General features: G+C 39.6%; 1 protein-coding gene across 1 annotated transcript in view; it reads right to left on the minus strand.

Annotated features, from left to right (window-relative positions):
- Window positions 1–315: 315 nt before the first annotated feature.
- Window positions 316–21,038, minus strand: part of ccdc88b (coiled-coil domain containing 88B) — a 47,420-nt gene continuing 26,697 nt past the window's right edge. Inside the window, exons 17-28 of the mRNA XM_029441998.1 lie at window positions 20,345–20,685; window positions 19,909–20,068; window positions 19,305–19,703; window positions 17,222–17,383; window positions 16,128–16,405; window positions 15,766–15,909; window positions 13,831–14,017; window positions 10,961–11,106; window positions 5,660–5,767; window positions 3,320–3,471; window positions 906–1,250; window positions 316–509 (exon numbers count right to left, since the gene is read on the minus strand). Coding sequence (XP_029297858.1) covers window positions 472–509; window positions 906–1,250; window positions 3,320–3,471; window positions 5,660–5,767; window positions 10,961–11,106; window positions 13,831–14,017; window positions 15,766–15,909; window positions 16,128–16,405; window positions 17,222–17,383; window positions 19,305–19,703; window positions 19,909–20,068; window positions 20,345–20,685 — 2,460 coding nt within the window. The 3' untranslated portion in view covers window positions 316–471. The remainder of the gene's footprint in view (window positions 510–905; window positions 1,251–3,319; window positions 3,472–5,659; window positions 5,768–10,960; window positions 11,107–13,830; window positions 14,018–15,765; window positions 15,910–16,127; window positions 16,406–17,221; window positions 17,384–19,304; window positions 19,704–19,908; window positions 20,069–20,344; window positions 20,686–21,038) is intronic.

The following is a 21,038-nucleotide window of genomic DNA, read 5'->3' on the forward strand; positions in this document are numbered from 1 at the left end:
GGAAAACAAGGAATACATAAACAATTTAATTTGTGCCAAGACCGAGAAAAAAGAAAAGTAAGAGTAAGGATTTGAAAAATAAAATGAGCTTGTGAAAGATGAATATATTAAGATTTATGAGGTTTCAATGAAACTTATCAACTGATTCGTGGTAAGGGGAAAAATACCAATATTATTAATTAATGTAGGCTATTACGTTTTTTTAGTGACTTGACTAATAACGCTTTACGTCATTTTGTCAGTTTTTGGATTACATAACAAAGAGGTGGTTCATTCCTTCACAACTCAGCCACACTGGAAATCATTGACAGAAGGTTTCATTCATTCATTCATTTATTTATTAAAAAATACTAAAAGGATATCATATTTTAAAATGTCAATTATACAAAAAGCTGCATCAATACATTTAGCCAGGATCACATAATATAAAACATTAGTTCTTTAAAATTGAGAGTCAACTGTAGATCTGTCTCAGGTCGTTGTGGTCTCGTCACTGGAGTGTTGATTATCTGGAAGGCAGAACAGATCAAAATCTAATAGGCGCATGCATGTTTTATTAAAAAGAATATTAGCTGTATTTTGAGAGCCTGTAAATGTTATGGCTACTCTGGGCATGGTTTTACTTTACAGTCCAATTTTTATTCAGCTTGACATTTAACTTGTTATCTCATAGAGCTTTCGCAATCCTGTGCACATAGCATATCCATCTGAGCAAGTCATTTATTTATTTCCTTTTTCTAATAAATGTGCAGTTCTTTCAGAAACAATCTTGGCCTTTTCTTATTTTCTTTCAAAAAGAAGAAAGAAAATCTGACTAAAATAGAATAAATGACTTGTTCGGGTGGAAGTTTATGAAAGTGTACAGACGTGGACACACATCCTCCTCATTCTACTTTACACCTCACCTCTGCCTTCATCTGCCTCGACACTCTCCTGACTGCTCAGCGGTGCGTCTGCTGCCTGGGGTGTGCTTGCTTCGCCTCTTTGTCCCTCCCAGAGGACAGTGGAGGGGATCTGGCTGGAGCTCAGCCGCAGGCGGGGCGCTGTTTTGAGGTCACCAGGACTGAAGGATTGGGAGACTCCAGAGCCTCCTCTGGTCAACCCAAGCCCCCAGCCGTGACGGGATCCCAGTTTACGACGCCCCCCGGAGCCGGTGCGCATGGTTGGAGTCCCGGGAGCTGAGATGTCCGGCTCTGTCTGGGACAGAGCTTTCCTCAAGGGAGAGGGAGAGACTGGAGCACTGCGGGGGTCTGAAACAGTATGACATGAAATGTATTTATTACTTAAATCCCATATTTATACAAAGGCCATGGTAGTTATTTTATAGGTGATAACATTTTGAATCAGTAAATCATTGGCTCATTTCATGATGAAATATGATTATAAATGATGTACAAAACCCACAACTTTTTTTATGCTAAATCTTTCACTGTGTGCCACCAGGTGAGACAAATCTGCGGACTGCTTGTCAGCATAAACCAGGAAGGTACATAACAACTTTTCTTCCAGTGCAAATGCCATTTCAGGGACTCTGACAATGGCGGTGGTGGTAGAGTTGGTCTGTCATTGATCACAGGGTTACTGGTTGAGCCCCTCCTGTCCACATTTCGAGGTGTCCTTGAGCAACACCCCTGAAAACATTGAAGCCTGAAAATAGCTCCTGATAGCCGAACAGTTCTGCCAACCATCAGTATGTGAGTGTGTGAATGAAAAGCATTGTGAAGCTCTTAGTTCTGCTGAAGCAGAAAAGCACTGTAAAGTAAGTGCTCTTATTTATTTGTTGTGTACTGTGAACGTAATGTCATGAGGCCAGTTTGTTGTCAGTATGAATTGATTTTGTGGCAAATGAGTTTCTTAGGGATTAATAAAGCTTTCCAATCTAATTCAACCCTTTATTTTACAATTATAAGAATTATATAAACAATTTAATGCCCATGCTTTGTAAATGTAGTTTAGTTAAGCACATATGTTGAGTATTTATTTTTATTTATATTTATAGGTGTTTGCTGGTCTCCACTGTACGTCTCATATATGCTGTCAGTTTATAAACATATGCTACTTTCCAAAATCTAAATTGGTTTTGAGTGCCGCTAAAAATTTTATTCTAATTACATCTATCTTAAAATATATAAATAATGTAATAAAAAAAACTCTCGAAAATTTGAATAAACACACAGTTAACTTAACAGCTTAACATGGATAGAAGCCTGACCTTTTTATTCAAACAGGCAATCGTAACCTATTTAACAGTAGATTATTTCAAATTGAAATAATTTAAATTATTCATAAATTCTGACTTAAATTTCATTAAATAAAGAGCTGCAGTGGCAGACCCCCAGTCTGTTCAGACAATTATTACCCCGGCTGCAGCCTGGAAACTGACCAGAGACCAGAGGTTAAGGTCAAGTTAACCTGCCATAAAGTGGGTTAGTTTCGGGGTTAAATGTTGGTGTTGTAGGAAATGTCACCTCAAACACATAGACTCAAGCTTGGAAGTCAGAAAAGTCTTAAAAGCCTTTGAGCAAATAAACTGGGTTTTGAATATGTTTCAGTGTTTGCTACATGCATCATTTTTAAAATACAACAATTCAAATATATTTTGGAGAGATTTGCATTTTCTTTCACTTGAAGTGTAGCTGAGCGATCGAGCCTCTCTCTGGGAAACAGGCTCAATAAAAACGAACAGTTCTCTTGTTGCGAAACAGAAAGGCCTCCCAGTGTTGGGCCTCCCAGTGTTGGTCCTGACACAGTCTAAGAAAGCAAGGTTTTAGGTGGGATTATATAAACACAATGTGAGGAAAAATAACATAAAATAGAGACAACAACAGTATGTCAAAAAGAGAGAAAGAAATATCATGAATGCAGGTTTGGGCTTAAATCTTGGCTTTGAAAATGTCAGCAGAGAGTTTTTTTCACCCTCTCTCAGCCAGTAAAATGCATTCCACAGTCAAGGTGTATAAAAAGAGGATGAAGCCTCGTGAATCTTTTCCTTTCAACATGTGGTTAGCAGAGAAAGCTGGCCTCAGTAAGTCTTGGCACTCTACAGGGAGAGATCTAAGGAGAAGAGAGTGGTATCAATGCAGACCACACTTGGTAGTCATGAGATGATTTGTATGCATGCCTGTAGCCTCGCTTGATGGGGTGAGTATGTGAGCATATCTTTGTGAAAACCAGTCGGCTGGTGTTTGTGTGTGTGAGAGAAAGAGAGGTAGTGTGCTGGGCTGTGTGTGTGTGTGTGTGTGTGTGTGTGTGTGTGTGTGTGTGTGTGTGTGTGTGTGTGTGTGTGTGTGTGTGTGTGTGTGTGTGTGTGTGGTCTCACCAGGGTGAGGTGTGTGTGCATCTGATGTAAATTCAGTGCTGTCGGCCAGGTTTTCCACGCTGCCCGCGGCGGTGAAGAGGGCGCGTCCCTCTCTTCCTCCTCCCCGGGGTTTGATTAGCTTCTTCATCCTGTCTGCAATCCAGTTAGATTTCCTACGAGGACATAGAGGACAGGGACCATTTACAAAGACGGATGAGCTAGGAGAGTGTGCGTGTGCACGCTCGCACAAAATGCCTTGATTTACCAGAAAACACTTGGAGGATGCCAAGTGTAACAAGGGCTGCATGGTTTAAAAATGAGAATAAAATGTCCCTGAAGGTGCCAACTGTCATTTATTATGCCAAAAAAAGCACTTTATAGCATGATGACAAGAAAATCTATTTGGAAATGTTATAATTAAAATGTCATTACCATATTAATTTGTAGCATTAGGCACACAATGCATGACACTTGGGCAATTTGTAAACAATACTAATTATTATATTTTCATTAAAAAGGAATGAAAATACTTGCCAGCTGTCCACCAAAAGAGGAGTACGCTTCGTCTGAATGAATTGGGAGTTTTGCTAAAGTGACAACAACTTATGCACTGAGATAGCTGCACCCCAAGTTACCAATTTATCTTCTTATTCTGACGCATTTCTGGAAACAAGCCCTCATGAGAGCACCACCAGACTGGTATCTTCCTCCTTTAATAGTGTGGTACCACACTAGGAACAGAAAGAGACCGTCCTCCCAGATTTGATCATGATGCACACGCAAGAAGCCAAGGTTAATAGAGATGATAGAAAACACAATTAAATGGGGGCAAAAACTGTATATCAAAAGGGAAAATATTCTCCTCCTGATATAGAGAATAAGAAATCGTCCCCAGTGTGCGCGGGAGGTACTAACTTTTGTTACCATATTGAACGATAATATATAATAGAAGCTTTTCATCAAAAGGATTATACAAACATACAAGCATACAACCGTCACTCAGTTTGAGAACCTACTTAACAATGACTTGTGAACACAAATACAGTTTTTCAGAAACAGTTTTTTCTGACTACAAGGTAAGCTTGAACACTAAACAAAACCAAAACGGGGAAATAACATATTCTGTGTCCCTCAAACAGTCTGTAAGAACAGCCTTCATTACAACAAAAACTAGAACGGCATTCAGATTCGGATCTATTTAAAAATGGATTCTTCCTTGGCCCATGCTAAACCCTTCCACCAGGCGTACATCAAGAAAAAACCGGGACAGTAGTTTTTCCGTAATCATGATGACAAACAAGCTAACAAACCAACCCAAAAAACAAGGTCATTATTCAAATTAAAAATCCTCATTTAATCCAAATGGTTGGGTTGTATTCAGCTGGTCACTTGGGGCATTTCTCTCAAAACGTAAATTGGAAACTGAAGCCCAAAGTATATAGCTATCTCAAGCCAACTGTCATCAGAGTAGCAATGATATTAATATGGCAACAGTTTTCACATTGTACGAATTCCAAATCATTTTCAAACTAAATGTATTTTGTGATAAAAGTCGACAAACGCTGCCCAAGGTGCATGTACATACAGAGTGACCAGTTCATCAGGTGCATCTGTAAAATGGTACAATTCAATAAAACAGCCCTGCAGTGAATCCTGTTTGTGAAGTTTACAATGTTTAGTTTTTGTTGGCACCATTTAAAACGTGTTGACTCAATCTGTGCTACCTAATGGAGTGGACAAAATACATGATAACATTTTCAATACAATACAATAAAATTAAAAAGCACAGGGTTGATTCATCTCCTCTGACACAAAAACTGATTATTAACAATCTAAAGCAGTAAAACCGTTATGTTGTTATGTTATGTGTTTGACGGAAAAATATCAACATTATCAACCTTGCACCTATTTCCTGAACTAAGTTATTTGTACACTCGGAAGATTTTTGTATCCATTCATGTTTTAATGTCTTATGCTGTATTTCCTTTTCATTGTGTCATTCACTTACACTTTGTGTAAAATGAAATGTGCTGTAAAAAGAGTTGTTTCTACTTTTCAAATTACTTTTTAAGCACCTTACAATTGCAATACCACCTTTATTAGCACACACTCAAATACACAGTGACGGCTCTCTGTAGAAGTTCTGGCGGCTGGACTCTCACTTCACTGCTGTGTTTTTATTAATATAGTTCTAAACCTTTTTTCTGTGTGCATATGTTTTGTATGTGTCGTATAAGCTACCGGCTGCCTTAATTTCCCTCTAGATCAATAAAGTATCTATCTCGTGTTGTATTGGGATGCACAGATGTAGTTTACTAATAAACGGTGTATAGGTAATATATATATATTAATATACAGTACTTGGCTTTGCTGGTTGGAGGTTGCATGCTCGGCTCGAGGACTCTATACTGATCCATAATCTTCTCCACCAATTTCTGCTTCTCCCGACGGAGCTCGCTCAGCTTCTCCCTGAAGGAAAACACATGAAGCATCATAAGAAAGCAGCTGAATAGGAAGGTCTGCTTGATTCATTTCACGCATTCATTATCAGTGTGAGTAGATTATTCTGATGTGTTCGAAACAGTCTGTTCCTGTAAACTCATTACTGAGAAATGCTGTGCTGTTTGAACTGGAGTCTTTTTAAACCAGCAGATCAGAAGAGAGATGTGTGTGGATGTTAATAATAATAACATTATTTATATAGCACCTATAAAAACAGTTTACAAAGTGCTTTGTCAGATAAAGCAAAAGCAGTATACAAGTCATTATAACAACAAAAAGACAGTGGGGCCAAACAAAAGCAAGACAAAATTAAGATAAAACTAAAGGAAGACAAAAGACGCAAAGACATAGTGGAGAGAAGACAAACGATGATGAAAGATAAAACTGTATAGATAAAAACAATAAAAAAACACGTCAATCAAATAAATACAAAGAAAAAGAAAAAAGCAATAAAAGGACATTGAAAATGTTCATGTGCTGCTGGTGAGCAGAGGGTTCAGGCTGTGGCGTGTGGACAAACATAAAGCAGGGCATTGATGAAAAATAGCCTGCATCAAAGACAGTTCAGAACAGAAATACTGAACACAAAGTGGCTGACAGTATGAGCTGACCGCTGGTTACTGACACACAGCTGTGAGCGGAAAAGATCAGGAAGGTTATTCGAGCTGAGCAACGGTCAGTATCGAGTCCTGTGTACATTTTTAGCCATGCTAGCGGTATGAATCTAGGAATGTCAGTTGGTCTGTCGTTCGGTCACTCAAACACATATTCAGTGCACATTTATGTAACACACAGGTGACTGTATCACCTTATTTATTTATTAAACACAGAAACCCTTGTATTTGTGGTTTTTAGCCAAGCCAGACATGCATGATCCCCAGAGGACAAAGACTTTGGTGAATGTCAACTATTGGATGAATTGACATGAACTGTAATACGGACATGTTGCTCTCAGGATGAATTGTGAAAACTTTGGTGATCTCCTGACTTTGTTTTATGGATAAACACCGCAAAATTAATGACATTTATTGCTAATTAGCAATTGTTAGCACATCCCTAAACTAAGATGGTGAACATGGTAAACATTATACCTGCTAGACATTAACATGGTAGACGCTTAATTTTGTTTTTATTGGATTTCTTTCAATTTAATTATGTGATCATTGGCTCTGGTTCTGTATTACCTCTTGAAAATCCTCCATATGTGCGTCAACTACAGACCAAAGCATCAGCAGCAGATCAGGATAAAACGTATTATAAGATTAGAGCTTGATGACGCACTCTTGAAGGACAGTTCGATTCATTTTATGAAATCTTATGAGGCCTCCTCACATGTTTGCTCACTGAATTCCCAACATTTCCTGCAACATTAAGTTTGGAAGGGCAAAGTCACTGCATCATTTGCTCTGCGTCACTCACAACAAAAGTGATTTTGTAAATCAAACAATCTAAACTGTCTTTTGCACTTTCCAAGGTCTTGAATATATTTTGGCCAGACAGAGCTGAGAGGCCTAGATGTCTGTGAAGTGTATGGAGTCTTTAAAAAAGCACAGTCATTGGACTCCTATACCATCCTGTTTGTGATTTTTATCTTTTCATGTTGAACTTTTCTTTGCTGTTCATTCCACAAAGGAACACAAAGAAAAAGCTTAATATAAGCCTCAGTCAGACTCAGTTTGCCTTCATCTCAGTTTGTAATGCTGAGAAACTGCTGGCTATAAGATTATAACATCAACCCTATTTGGATTTGTATCCTGGTGTTAGTTTAGATTATATTCTCATTCCTAATTAACCACCCCACAAGTTTACTTGGCTCAGGACAGAGACCTGCAATTCATGCTCAAATAACCTGAACTGCAGTTTAAATAAACTGCTCTAAAAATGCACCTTCGGTTCTGAACTTCAGACATTGAGATAACAATATCAAATAATTCAGAAGGAAAGGGAGTCTTCTGATGTTCCAGTTACAGCTTTTAAAACAAGCGCAAAACCTTTTTTGTACTCAGAAGTGGTTTCAAGCACCCTATAGAAGTACCATTACTCTGAATACCAATTAACTTCTACAAAACAGCACTCTACTCAAATATGTTTTATATTAAACCTTTTTTGCATTCGGTAGCAGCTGGACTGGAGAGGGTGATACTGGTTCAAGTCTGGTTTGGTAAGAGTCAAGTCACGCTGGCAGAGTCTCACTCTACACCATAACGCCTGATCACTAAACACTGATCATAACGGGCTTAATTGACATCACCTGTGTGCGCAGCTGTAGCGCTTAAGTGCGTGAGTTCAGGAGGGCTTGAAATGGTATAAAAAGGAAGAATGGGACACGTTATCATGACATTACTAACTGCTTTGGAAACAACGTGTCGCTGTTTCACAGTTAAAGCCATGCCTCCTGTGTGTATTTGACAATCGCTGCTTTAGGACTTTTTATTTTGCATCTATTAATGTCAAGAGGACCAAGATTCTTATGAACGCCAGATCTCAACATCATCCAGGCTCTTACGGATAAACGTATTGCTTTGTTCTTCATCATGAATTTACAAACTATAAGCAATAACAGGTCTTAAGGCCCTGTCACACATATCCGTATGACAGAAACGTACGCTGGCGCATACGAAAATTTGTCAGAGTCGGATCGGAAAAGTGAACATATACAGATACGCATGTCTAACCTATTGATAGCGCATCACTTCCTAATACAAAATGTATCAGACGAATACCCAACGAATGCATAAGATATACAAAAATATGGCGTATACTAAATATCGGCAACACGCTGGTTTAAGTTGATATAAGGTAAAGGTGTTTCTGCCATACGGAACTGTGTATGTCTGGCGTGTTCGGCGTGTCGTCTGCGTCCTTCAAACGATCACAACATACGCTTAATTTATATCAACCTATTGCCGATATTTCGTATGCGCCGGCAGACGTTTTTGTCATACGGATATGTGTGACAGGGCCTTAATGTCCCGTGAATTGTATTTTCTATTTTCTGAATAGTTGATGAATAATTAAAAGTTCAACATATAATAATATAGCATATATTGGTTCAATAAATCTTAAAGCATCCCTCAAGCAGCATATGACCGTGGCTACAATCGTTCACTATTTGATCTTATGTTTCTTTATTGCTTTAGGAATATTATAAAAGGTTAAATATTAATGTCCCAGTCCTAGTGGATTTCTTCCCTACGCCATCCATGCTCGGTTTGTGTACATTTTGCGGAGGAGCAGGACAACCCCGTTTGAGACCTCACCAATTTCACTGTGTACTATGGGCAAGTCCCTCAGGAAAGTTTGCAGTATTGCGGACTCACAGAAACGGCGTATACTGGCGTTGAAAAGCCCCCATCAGAGCCCACATGCACTTAGCAGGAACACGCCTGTGTGGAGATTGGGATTGGCCCTTTGAAGGTCGTCCCCACAGTGATCCAACAGCCAGTCCTGTCTACATCAAACATTACATCAAAAGTGCTTGATACTAGCGACCCCTTACCGATTGTGTGCTTCCAGCTAATTATAATTGTTTTAATTGTAGAGCTATGGGAGCTGCAGAGCTGGGTGATGACAAACAACGCCTTTCACACACACTCATTTTATATATTGTTAATGTAAAAGTATCGATTAGAGCGATCAGTGTGGCCGATGTTCAGGTGTTAATATAAAATATTGTAGTGCATTATAAGTGTAGCTTATGATGTTGGATTCTCAGTAACCTTACAGTTAAAAGTATGCTGTGGAGTTTTCTTGTAAACAAAGTTGTGTTTACATTTAATGTTTCTCACCGAAACAATTCTTAACTCTGATTCCGTACTCATTAAACATTCAAAAAGCATATTATCTTTTTCATATTTGCATTGTTTTATTCAGTATGTATCGTGACGTTTTGTCCTCTTGCACATGAATAAGATAGAAACAAAATGTCAACCCACTCAACAAAGTATTTCCGCAGCACTACTAAACCCCACAGGGTGCCTTTAACCTTTAGCACCTTATATGGTACCCAACAATTCTTCTTAACTACCTTTAAAAATCAGATATAACTCTATTTTCCATTGTAAATCATCTGTATGACATCTGCAAAATCAGTTTGTTCCGAAGATTCACTGAAGTGATATCATGCTACAATATATATAACCTCTTGTTAATTAAACCCAAGCTTCACTCTTGAATACTTGATTATCCTGTTAATCCCAGCATGCACTGGGGATTTGTTTTAACTCAGTGTGATTTATTTATTTTTTTAATGATGATAACTGTGCTGATATAGACTCAAAGATAAAATGATTGCCTGTGGGTCTTAATGTGGCTGTTTAAAATGCATGTATAATTGATGTGCACCGGTGTTACAGGTGTGAGCAGATAGACATGGCGTGGTTCTCAACTGAAATGTGCAAGTGACAATTTTCTCACTAATTTAAGGGGAACAAAGTGAAACCTTGGAGAATAAAAATAATCTTTTCTGGTATAAAAGTTTAAAATTAAGCTACAAAAAGATGTAATATGTGAGAAATATGGCTCATTAAACTGAAAGGGTGAAGCCAGCTCGGCAACCTCGATATTATTTCTGGATTAATCTGCTACAAATCATTTAAAAGGACAACTGCTGAGTGCTGCTGGACTGTGAAATTGTTGTCTCACAGTCTTAAACCTTTACATAAGTGCTTTTGTGTCCTGGATATTAATAGAGACTGCGTCACTGCCTACAAAGTTAGAAATGTTAAGAGATGACTCAAACACACATTACATAAAGTTTCATTTGAACAAAAGTGTCAGGGGGCTTTGTCAATATGTTTTCTTGTCAGTAATTCAAACCAAGCTAATTATCTTGACTAGGGGTGTCGCGATATACCGGTATTGACGATAACCGTGATATTTACATTAAATATTGATATTATGGTAATTATACACATATGATAATATCGTTCAAATAATCCAGGGCCTGTTTAATCATTTGCATTTCTTTCCATTCTCGCTTTTTCTCCCTCCTCCAACACCCCACACACAAATGTCATTTTGCCCACGATAATCGTGTAACGAAAATCTGATAACCTGACAGCCTTAATCTGGACTGTGTGTGTGTGTGTGTGTGTGTGTGTGTGTGTGTGTGTGTGTGTGTGTGTGTGTGTGTGTGTGTGTGTGTGCGTGTGTACTCACTGGTACTCCCTCTGTTGTGAGTAGTGCTCGTCACGGCGCTCCAGGCTCTGCTCCAGTAAGGCCCGGTTCTCCTTCAGCAGACTCTGGTTCTGCTCCGCTATATGTCGGTTCTCCTCTTCCATATTTCCCTTCAACTGGGTCAACAGCTACACACATAAAACAGTAAATGTCAATGAAAAATAAAATAAATGGTTTGGTAAGAAGTTGTTGTTGAAGCAGCATGCTGAGGGGAAAAGCAATATGCGATTACTTTGTTGAATATTGTGATAATAATATTACTTGAGATAAATAAACAGTTATCAGTTCATAAGTCAGTTCTGCCTTTCTGTTGCTTTCAGCATACTGCTAAAATACATCAAATTGCTTGCTGAACATAACAAAAATAAAACGAAAAGGGACCAAAAATGATGTTACATTTTAAAGTACTGTTTTATACTGATACTCTCTTTCGACTAACTCAAAATATCCCAATGTGCAGAATTGCAGTCTTTCGATGTGTTTATCATACAAGTAGACAATGCGATGAAAAAAAACACGATTATGCTTATTGTGCAGCCCTACTTTACAGGTAGACGTCAAAGTAGACAATAAAAGCTAATGTAAAAGATAGACAACACACAACGGATCTGCAGAAACATTTGTACAGGTTCATTCATATATTTCAGTATCAGTATTCAGTATTTAATGTGTTAGCTGTGGGAAATGTCTGAAAGACTTTGAGAATGTGTAAAGTTATCAAAGACAACTGGAAAAATAACCGGTGACTGAATTGCTAGAACATTGGTCTAAAAATCTGCAAACTTGTTTAATAAAACCTGACAAAAGTGTGAAGCCAGAGGTCAGAACTCACCTGCACTGATTGACTGAAAGGCTCATAACCACAAAGTGCCGCCTTAAAAATGACCAAAGAACTCATTCAGCTGCTCTACAAAGCTGTCTGAACAAAACCTGAGCTGTGAGAGTTTCATAAAGATGCTGTTTAAGGCAGAGTTATCATCCAAGGCTAACTCACTAAACCACATCACTTAGTGTATGGAATCACTACGCATGAAAGAAGTATCATAGTTCATCTTTTTATGCATCTGAATACATTTCTTTACAAAAAGAACTTACAATGTATTGCCACACATTTACTTGTACATCTCTCTCAATTGCATATCTGTTTCCAATTATTTTCACCTTCTTAGCTGCAGTCCTGTCCAATCTACTGTAGCGCTATCAGTTAGCACAGCTGCTGCAACAAGTCAATCGTGAGACCAGACAGGCTGCAAACTCAACTTTTCCTTTTGATCAAAGAGAAGAATTGCCGCCTCTTCACTTCTCTACGAAACAGTATAACGAGAAGCCTTGGTGTCTGACTCCCAGGATCTAAACTATGCCTACAGTATAACATTGTGGAGGGCTAAATATTAATAAAGCCTCCAGTGAGTCATATGGGAATGCTGGTAGTTAAAGATTGTGTAGTAGTGTTTTGAATTAGAGGACTTGGACTGAGAAATGATGTGGAAAGAAATAACACAAAATTAACCTAGAGATAATATAATTGGTGTTTTTTTAATTTGTCAGGGACCATATACAGCAACATTAATCTCATATAATGAGAAGAGATACGTTGAATTTAGCTACTAGCTAATTCTCTATTTCTAGTCCCTGGATAGGTCGAGAAATTATGACGATTTGACTCATCGGACTCGACAAGGGATGCCGATTCTGCATGTTGATTTATTTTTTGCATTAAACTGCTTCTAGTTAATTCATTTGCCTCAGAGAAAAAGTCCCAATTACAAATCCATCTTTCACTTCAGCACCACGGACAGCTCCATGGATTTATTAATACACAGCACAGTTAGGCTCCTGATATTACAGAGCCTGGTCGGGGGCCATAGATTCTAACTTCACAAACCTCAGTAAGATAAAGGATCAATGAGTCAGGCAGACTAGACTAGCATATTCTACTAAACAACCCTCTGCCCCTGTACTAGTACTAGGGGATGAAGAGGAGGATGGCAGGTTAACAAAAGGGTTGCATTATGGTCTTTTTGCTAACAAAGGGGATAGAGTCCCCCCTCAAATTGCCTACTGTCCCTCTCGAAAGGTACGGTACATATGAAGCTACTGCAAGCTAGTGATTAGCAATTAGCTTAGCACGAAGAATGAAAGCAGATGAAAGAAGCTAGCCTGGCCAAAGAAAGCAAAATCCACCTTCTAGCACCTCTAAAGTTTACTAACTAACACTATATTTTCTTTTAATTGTTGTTTTATGGACGGTTATGTGCAAAATAATTTCTTTGTTAGGTGCAGTAACATCCTGGAGTCTCTGGTGGTTGCTTAAATCCTTTACAGGAAGTCAATTTCCACCTGTTTTGTCCCTTGAACGACTGGAAACTTCGCTGCTTGAAGAACGTTTTCAATATTCAGCGCTTGTTTGACAGCATTACACGGAAGAGATGTTTAGGAGGCAAAGATTCCTATACTCCTTATTAGCTACTTGGTATTCAATTTCTGTTTGGACCAATATATATTTTTTTTCTGAAATGTCAAGTTGAAATTTGCTTTATAGCAAGTATTCAGGCTCTCGCTGTTCCCCACTGATGAAATGATAGCTGTTCCTCCCTCACCACAACTAAGTGAAATACTCTTTTAAACCTGCAATGAATTCCTAATACATTTTGTGTAACTACCCAAAAATGCTTTAAATAAATTCAATTTTTTTATTTGAAGAGGGTAATGTATCTGAGCTTCTCCGCTGTGAAGCACTAAATCCATTTTTTTGTATGTCAATGGTCGGCTGACAGCTTGAATACAAAACACCTTCAAGTGTGTAGATACATTTGTATTTGTGTGTGTGTGTGTGTGTGTGTGTGTAATACCTGGTACTGGCTGGTGAGGCGGGCGCTGGTGAGGTCGAGGCTCTGGTTGGTTTCCCTCAGGCCGCTGAGTTCCCCCTCCAGTCGCGTCCGCTCCAGCTGGGAGGCGCTCAGCTCCCCCCTCAGCACCGAGCCCTGAGCCAGCAGCTCCGCCTGTGACGCCAACCCCTCCTTCTGCTGGGCCTGTAGCCTGAAACGCGTGCACGCACAGGCACGCACACGCACACGCACACACACACACACACACACACACACACAGGCTTTACTCATCGTTGTCACTGTTCTGTGTCCTGAACAGTGTTGTGTATCATTTGTTTGGTAGGTGCTCTTATCTTATAAGCTCATTATTATATTATTACACAACATGATGAGTCTTCACAAAGATACAAAACAACTAACAGATAAATCTGACAAAAAAAACACGTTAGAGGGTCACTCTGAGGTTTTAGATCATTGCTTACAAAATATAATCTTTGTTTCATTTTGTAATGAGAACTGCAATGAGATTAGATGAAACTCTGAATTGTCACTGTGGGGATAATTGTAATATGGTAATATTCAGTAATAAACATCCAACATTTTATGTTCCCAATGTGGATTCAAATTGTTTTGGAATAAAACCTTTTATGCAAGTTAAAATTGAGCCAGTGTACAAGCGTGGCTCATCACTAAACAAATCAGCCTATGATTGTATTCATTCTTGATTAATCTACAAGTTTTCCTGAGTAACCCATGTTCTATAAAATGTCTGCAAACAGTAAAACATTGATAATCAGTCTTTGTTTTGTCCTAGTGAGAATTCAAAACCCAAAGATAATAAGGTTACAATAATCGAATACAAAAAACACACGAAAATATTAATTTGAGAAACTGATTTTCTGCAGTAGAAACACGTGAACACAACACTGACACGTCATCACCTTTTAATTGATACGGTGAATGTGTTTATTTACATATCCTGCAGTTATGGAGCAACATGATCCTTCATGTCATCATGTTTCTGACCACCTGGTGAATGTAAGTCTTTCTTTTAGCTCTAATATTGTCACATTGTCATTTATTAAATTGTTATTAAGAATTGAAAATATCGATTAAGCCGTTTCAAAGAAATTATTTAAATTTTAAATTATTAATCGATAATCAAAACTGTTGCTGAACATTTTGTGATTGAATAATCCAATATTATGTTATTTAGCTAGTTAGTTAAAACATTACATCGCTAAGAAGCATTTTAAATGCATGGAAATACTTGCATATATATTTTATATCTTATATAAACTTTCTCATCCGGTTTCCAGCTTGACAAGCCATCACGTGAGACAAGATAAGTCGAGAGTAATCAATCACATCAATATGGTGATGATGAAAACCTGCTTGATTGACTAATTATGGTACATAAGTATCATATGATGATGATCGTCATCATTATATACCCACCAACCCACAAGATAAAATGTAATCAAATGCACTCAGAACTATTTTCAGCCTCAGTTCTTAGTAAGACCGGACGGTGGCTTAAGTACACACAGATGTGATCAAGAAAATAAAGATCTTGGGTAAAGTCAACATCCCAGATGAATACATTTTTTGAGTCCAAAAGCATTACATTTTCTGCTTGTGGATGTCTTTGGCACTGAGGTGTAAAATATCCCAAAAAACCTACAGTACATTTTTGCCTTTGCTCTGAAATCCTGTGTTTTGATGTGCCTCATAAATATGTGCCGCTGTTTTGTGCCCAAAGGCTTTTAATCAGGAACAAAAAATGCATTATGTGCATTCCTGTAGTACATTTGCATTCAAACCAATTCTTGTGTTGCTCCCTGCGCTTAATATAGAGAAATTAATGCTGCCGCTCCCTATAGTCAAGGCAACATGCTTGCAGTAAGGGGAGAGGAGTGAAAGGATGATAAGATCTTAGTAACATGATGCTGATGCTACCTCTCGTTGTCTTCTTTCAGCCTCTCCAGCTCTCGTTCTCTCTCCAGTCTCCTCTGGGCCTTTGCTTCCATCTCCTCCCTCTCCATCTTCATCTCCCGCTCTCTCTCCTCCAGCTGGGTTTTACCGTCCAGGAGCTCCTTGTGCCTTGAGATGGCAATAACAATATTCACACCAACAAAAACAAATTACGGCAGTAAGAGAGAGTGTGTGTCTTTAAAGGTAGTGTTGTGTACTGGTGTGTATATTTGTGTTCTTGGGAGAACTAAAAGTCCTCACATGGATAGAAAAAAACTCTGCAGTCATTATTTTATGATTTTCAGTTTATAAAAGGTTCTGATGTAATGCAGTCTGTGTGTTTGTACCTGGCCTCCAGCTCCCTGTGCTGGACCTCCAGGCTGCGGTTGTTGCTCCTCAGCTGAGACTGTTTTTCCAGCAGCTCTTCCAGCTCCACCTCCTGCCGCTGCTGCAGAGCCGTCATGCGTTCGTGGTCCCGCCTCAGAGCCTCCATCCTGGCCACCGACTCCTCCCGCTCCCGTGCCCACACCTTGGACTCAGCCTCCAGAGACGCACACCGGGCCTCGCTGTCACTGCAGCGTGCCAGCACTGCTGCATGCTGGGAGCTGAGGGATGCTTGCTCTACCTGTGTGTGTTATAAAACAGAGAGATCAACAAAAAGCAAACAACCCAAAAATGTGAAGTTTACATCCCAGTGGCCCACCAGCAGTACGCTTAGCACTATGTAGAACTTTCTCAAACTGCTTGTACGAAAACTCACATTAATATGAACATGACATATACAGTACAGTATGTGTCCATAGATTAAACTCTCGTCTTTTTGGTCATTGTGGTCATTTTCAAGAAGGAAGCATTTGTCAAAAACAAAATCCAGGTACAATGTGGAGTACAACTGAGGTGAACACAGCAGTGCTTTGAGCTAAATTCTAACGTCAGCATGCTTCAGTATACACATCCTCATAATGACAACGTTAACATGTTTAGCAGATATCATTTTCATGATGTTCATCATTGTAGTTTAGCGTGTTGGCATGCTAAAATTTGCTAATTAAACATGAAGTACAGCTGATGGGAATATTGTTAGTTTTGCAGGTATTTAGTAAATGAAGGGGGACATGAATGTCTAGACCAAGTTTCATGAAAATCTGAATCAACATTTTATGTCCAGACCAACAAACCAACAAAAATAGCTAGAAATATGCTGCCTCCCTACATTAAAGCAGTCTGGTATGTCTGGGATGTAATACATCCTTAAACATAGAATGTCAAAATGTATTGCAAGGGTCTAATGATCAAAACGTGTCCATTTGCTTTCATTTAGTCGTACCAAATGGTTAGAAAATAATGTGAAAGTAGAGTTAATTGTTTTCAAGTCATAGCAAATGTATTGGGATCAATACAAGTGTATCTTATCCTATGCTCTCTCTCTGTGTTAGGTCACCTGTAGCTGTGTGTTGAGTGTCTGTAGTCTGGTGCAGGAGTCCTGCAGGCTGAGGGAGTGCCGGCGCAGAGCCTCCAGCTGCTCCTTCAGGTGCTCACACGCCTCCTGGGACTGAGACAGCCGTGACAACAAAGCCTCCTGTCCTGCAACCGCCACCGCTCTCTGAGGGAGAGAAATTTCACATTGTGAGAGCGTCCCCAGCCGTGTACAGTCAGCTGCCTCCGACACGCCTGAAAATATCCATATTATTTCAACTTCGACCTCATCTGCAGCTGACCTTTTAAAGCGCTCCCAGTCAGGTATAACAGCTTTATGTGACATTTGTGTTAATCTTTAACCACAGAGATGAAATTCATCCTGTGTGTAACTGAGTTTGCAGAAACGTATAATATATAACATATATACTAGAAGTCCACATCTGTTGTTTATACTTTATATTACTGCAAGATTTCAGTGGGCGTTTATAATCCAATCAGAATATCTGCACACTTATTTGTGATTCTTGACAGTGAAATCTGCTCCGATAAAGAAAGCCGTGTGCTGATTGGGCATCACGATGACGGGTGAATGAAAAATTAACAGATAATTCTGTAAAATAGCTGAAGGCATAAAATCTGGTGTTTTGAATCAAAATTCAAATGAGTTCACCGCACACCAAAGCTCGACACCCACGTAACAATGTGAACATTTTTGCAAGTACAGGCGCAGCGACAACACACACACTTCATGTGTGAGTCATCTGGAGGGTCTGGAGCTCAGTTTTGGTGTGCAACAAAAAATAATTAGTTCGTTTTGGATTCTTTCGCATTTCCTACCAGGGATTGCCCCTGTTTTCACTGGCTCTTTTAGACATCCTACCTTTCACTTCACCGTATCCCCTGCCAATGTCAGTAGTGGAACGTCATTATGTAAATGTGCTCCAGTATTGTACCACAGTATAACTTTGAATCACTTCCTACTTCTAATCCATAACATTTCAGTTTTTACTGCTCTAATGTTATTTGGAAGATATAGTTATGAGTTAAGTTTCAGTTCAAGATTTTACATTGAAAAACATATGAGCTTATAAAATATAGTACATTGTTTAAGAATAAACCAGTGGTTGCCAACATTTTTGGCTTTTGACCTTTTTACAAAAAGCATATTGCAAATTAGTTGTTAGCGGTTTCTTTAAAGATGGTTTGATTTAAATAACAGTTTGAGACCGAAAGAGGGGAAAGTATCCACAAAATATTCAATATTTTATAATATTTCAAAAAAAGCAAAAACATGAATATAACTGTGTTTAGCAGAACTTTCTTTTTTCTTCTTCCTCCTCTCATTAATCATCTCAAGACCCTTCAGATTTGTATTGTGACCCTTGTGAACCACTGGACTAAACTACCGAGCTTTAAACAAAGTGGTGAAACCCAGTTCCACCTCCAGCAGCTACACCAGTAGAAGTTTACACATTAATGCAGCAGTATTAATAATCTAAGATCACTGACAGAATGTACTTTTACTAAGTACATTTCTCCGATCATACTTCTAAAATGTTTTTTTTCTCTGTAATAGAGTATTTTTTACAATGTTGTACTGGTACCACAGGTTTTCCTGCCCTACTTCAGCCATCATAATCTAAAACGTCATCATCTGACCGCGTTAATGCAGCACAATACCTACTGAGAAATGTATTGAATGAAATTCCCGACCTTGGCGGCGCTGGAGCTGCCCCTAACAGCTTGATGTTAGAGTTTCTGTGTGTCTGTCTGTGTGTGTGTTTGAGAGGGAGAAAAGGTAACAGCTATAGAGCAAGAGAGCAGCAGACGAGATAAGGAAGATTAACAGTAGCCGAAGTGACATTATAAAAACTGATGAGCAGAGATAAAGCGATAGTCCTGGAAAGAAAGTGCTGCACTCGTGGAAGTGGCGGCCTACTGTGAGTTGATAGTCGTCAAGCATCCCTAGAGCAAGAATTTCAACATAACATAGATCATCTCCATCACACGGGAGTTGCACCGAACTACACAGACATACTGCAAATGAGATTCAAAGGCTCCTACACACATAATTCACAGAAATACATTCAAACACAGATACGCACCTCTCTTTCCAGCTCTATCAGCCTCTCACTCAGTTGTCTCTCTGTCTCTCCTGTAGAGTAATCATGGGTCATGGAAAGGTCATAACCTTTGTCAGCTGCAGGGGATTGATCCAGATGTGACGTGTCCTGGGTGTGAGTCTGACAAGTGTGTGTTTTGTTTAAGGAGTCTGAATTTGAATTAGAGATAGAGTCCAACTCCGCACTTCCTCTTCTCTTTTCCAACTGGAGAAGAGATTCACTTTTCTTAAGGCACTGGGAGAGCGACTCTATTCTCTCCTGTGATTGGTTGAAAGAACCTGTTGTCGTCTTTAGTTCAGCCTCGGCTTTTTGAACTTTCTGGCTCAGACGTTCGACTTCAGTGGACAGTTTCTGTGAACCCGCCTGCTCATTGGATAGGTCCTGATAAGAGAGAGATAAGATTATAATCTGTGGAAAATAAAACAGGAATCTATATGATAGAATGGACTATTATTACTCTGAGTTTATGTAAGAAAAGATCTCAGTTCATAAAGGGAATTTCTGCTGTTATTTCTAGATGAGTGTGGGCGAGTTGATCCCTCCACTACATCCCCCGCAGTCAATGACTAAACTACCACACACACACCTGGGATAGTGAACTAATCTTGGCATGAGCATCTGCGTACTGCTCCTGCATCTGCTGTTTACCCTCCTCCATGCTGGTTAATCGAGTGCTGAGCTCCTTCTCCAGGTCCTGCAGCCGAGTACAGAGCTCCTTGGATTCAGATATCTGCTGACACACACGTCTGCACACACACACACACACACACACACACACACACACACACACACACACACACACCCACACCCACACCCACCCACACCCACATCCACACACACACACACACACACACACACACACGCAGCAGCAGCACAGGTCAGACACAGGTTGAATAAAGATAGAGTTGACATTAAAGAAAAATGCATGGTGCAGCCAAGAAGCTCTCTCTGATGCCTTGTAAAGTTAATTGCATACCTCTGCTTGTGATCGGGGTTAAGTGTGTGAACAGGATTGTGTGTACCTGTGTTCCGCATCCAGAGCCCGAGCTCTCTGGTTGCTGTGCTCCAGGGCGAGGGTCGTGCTCTCCAGCTGCTGCCTCAGCCTTGCTGCCTCCCTCTCTCTCTGCCTCCCCTCCTTCCGATGGCCGTCCAGCTCCGACTGACACGCCTCCTTCTCCTGCTCCAGCCTCGACGCCTCCAGCAACGCCTGGTCTCGAGCCCGCACCAGAGATTCAGCCTCCACGGTGGCCTCACGGAGCTCTGACTCCAGCTCCTCCTCCCGGCGACGAGAAGTCTCCAAACTCCGACCTTGTCGTTCCACCTCTGCCCTGAGAGTCTGAATGGTGAGCTCTAACTGGTCACTCTGGCAAAAGAAACAAATAGGAGGATTATTTTTACTTTAAACTGGATCCATTTATCAATGCGCAGAAGGGAAAGTACTTTTGCTACTGAAAGTACTAAATTGCTTTTGATGGAGCATCTTTGCATCCGTGAAGACTTTTCAAACTGAAGTATGGTTTGGCTCTCCGTCTATCCTTTTGTAATTTATGGACATTTTTGGTCGGAAATGATATGTTAACAGGAAAAGTACCCTCCGTACCCCACACACACACACACACACACACACACACACACACACACACACACACACACACACACACACACACACACAGACAAGATGGGTAGCTGAAGTACTTGTATTTTATGAAGCTTCTC

This window comes from Cottoperca gobio, chromosome 10 (genome assembly GCF_900634415.1).
Source record: "Cottoperca gobio chromosome 10, fCotGob3.1, whole genome shotgun sequence".
NCBI lineage: Eukaryota > Metazoa > Chordata > Actinopteri > Perciformes > Bovichtidae > Cottoperca > Cottoperca gobio.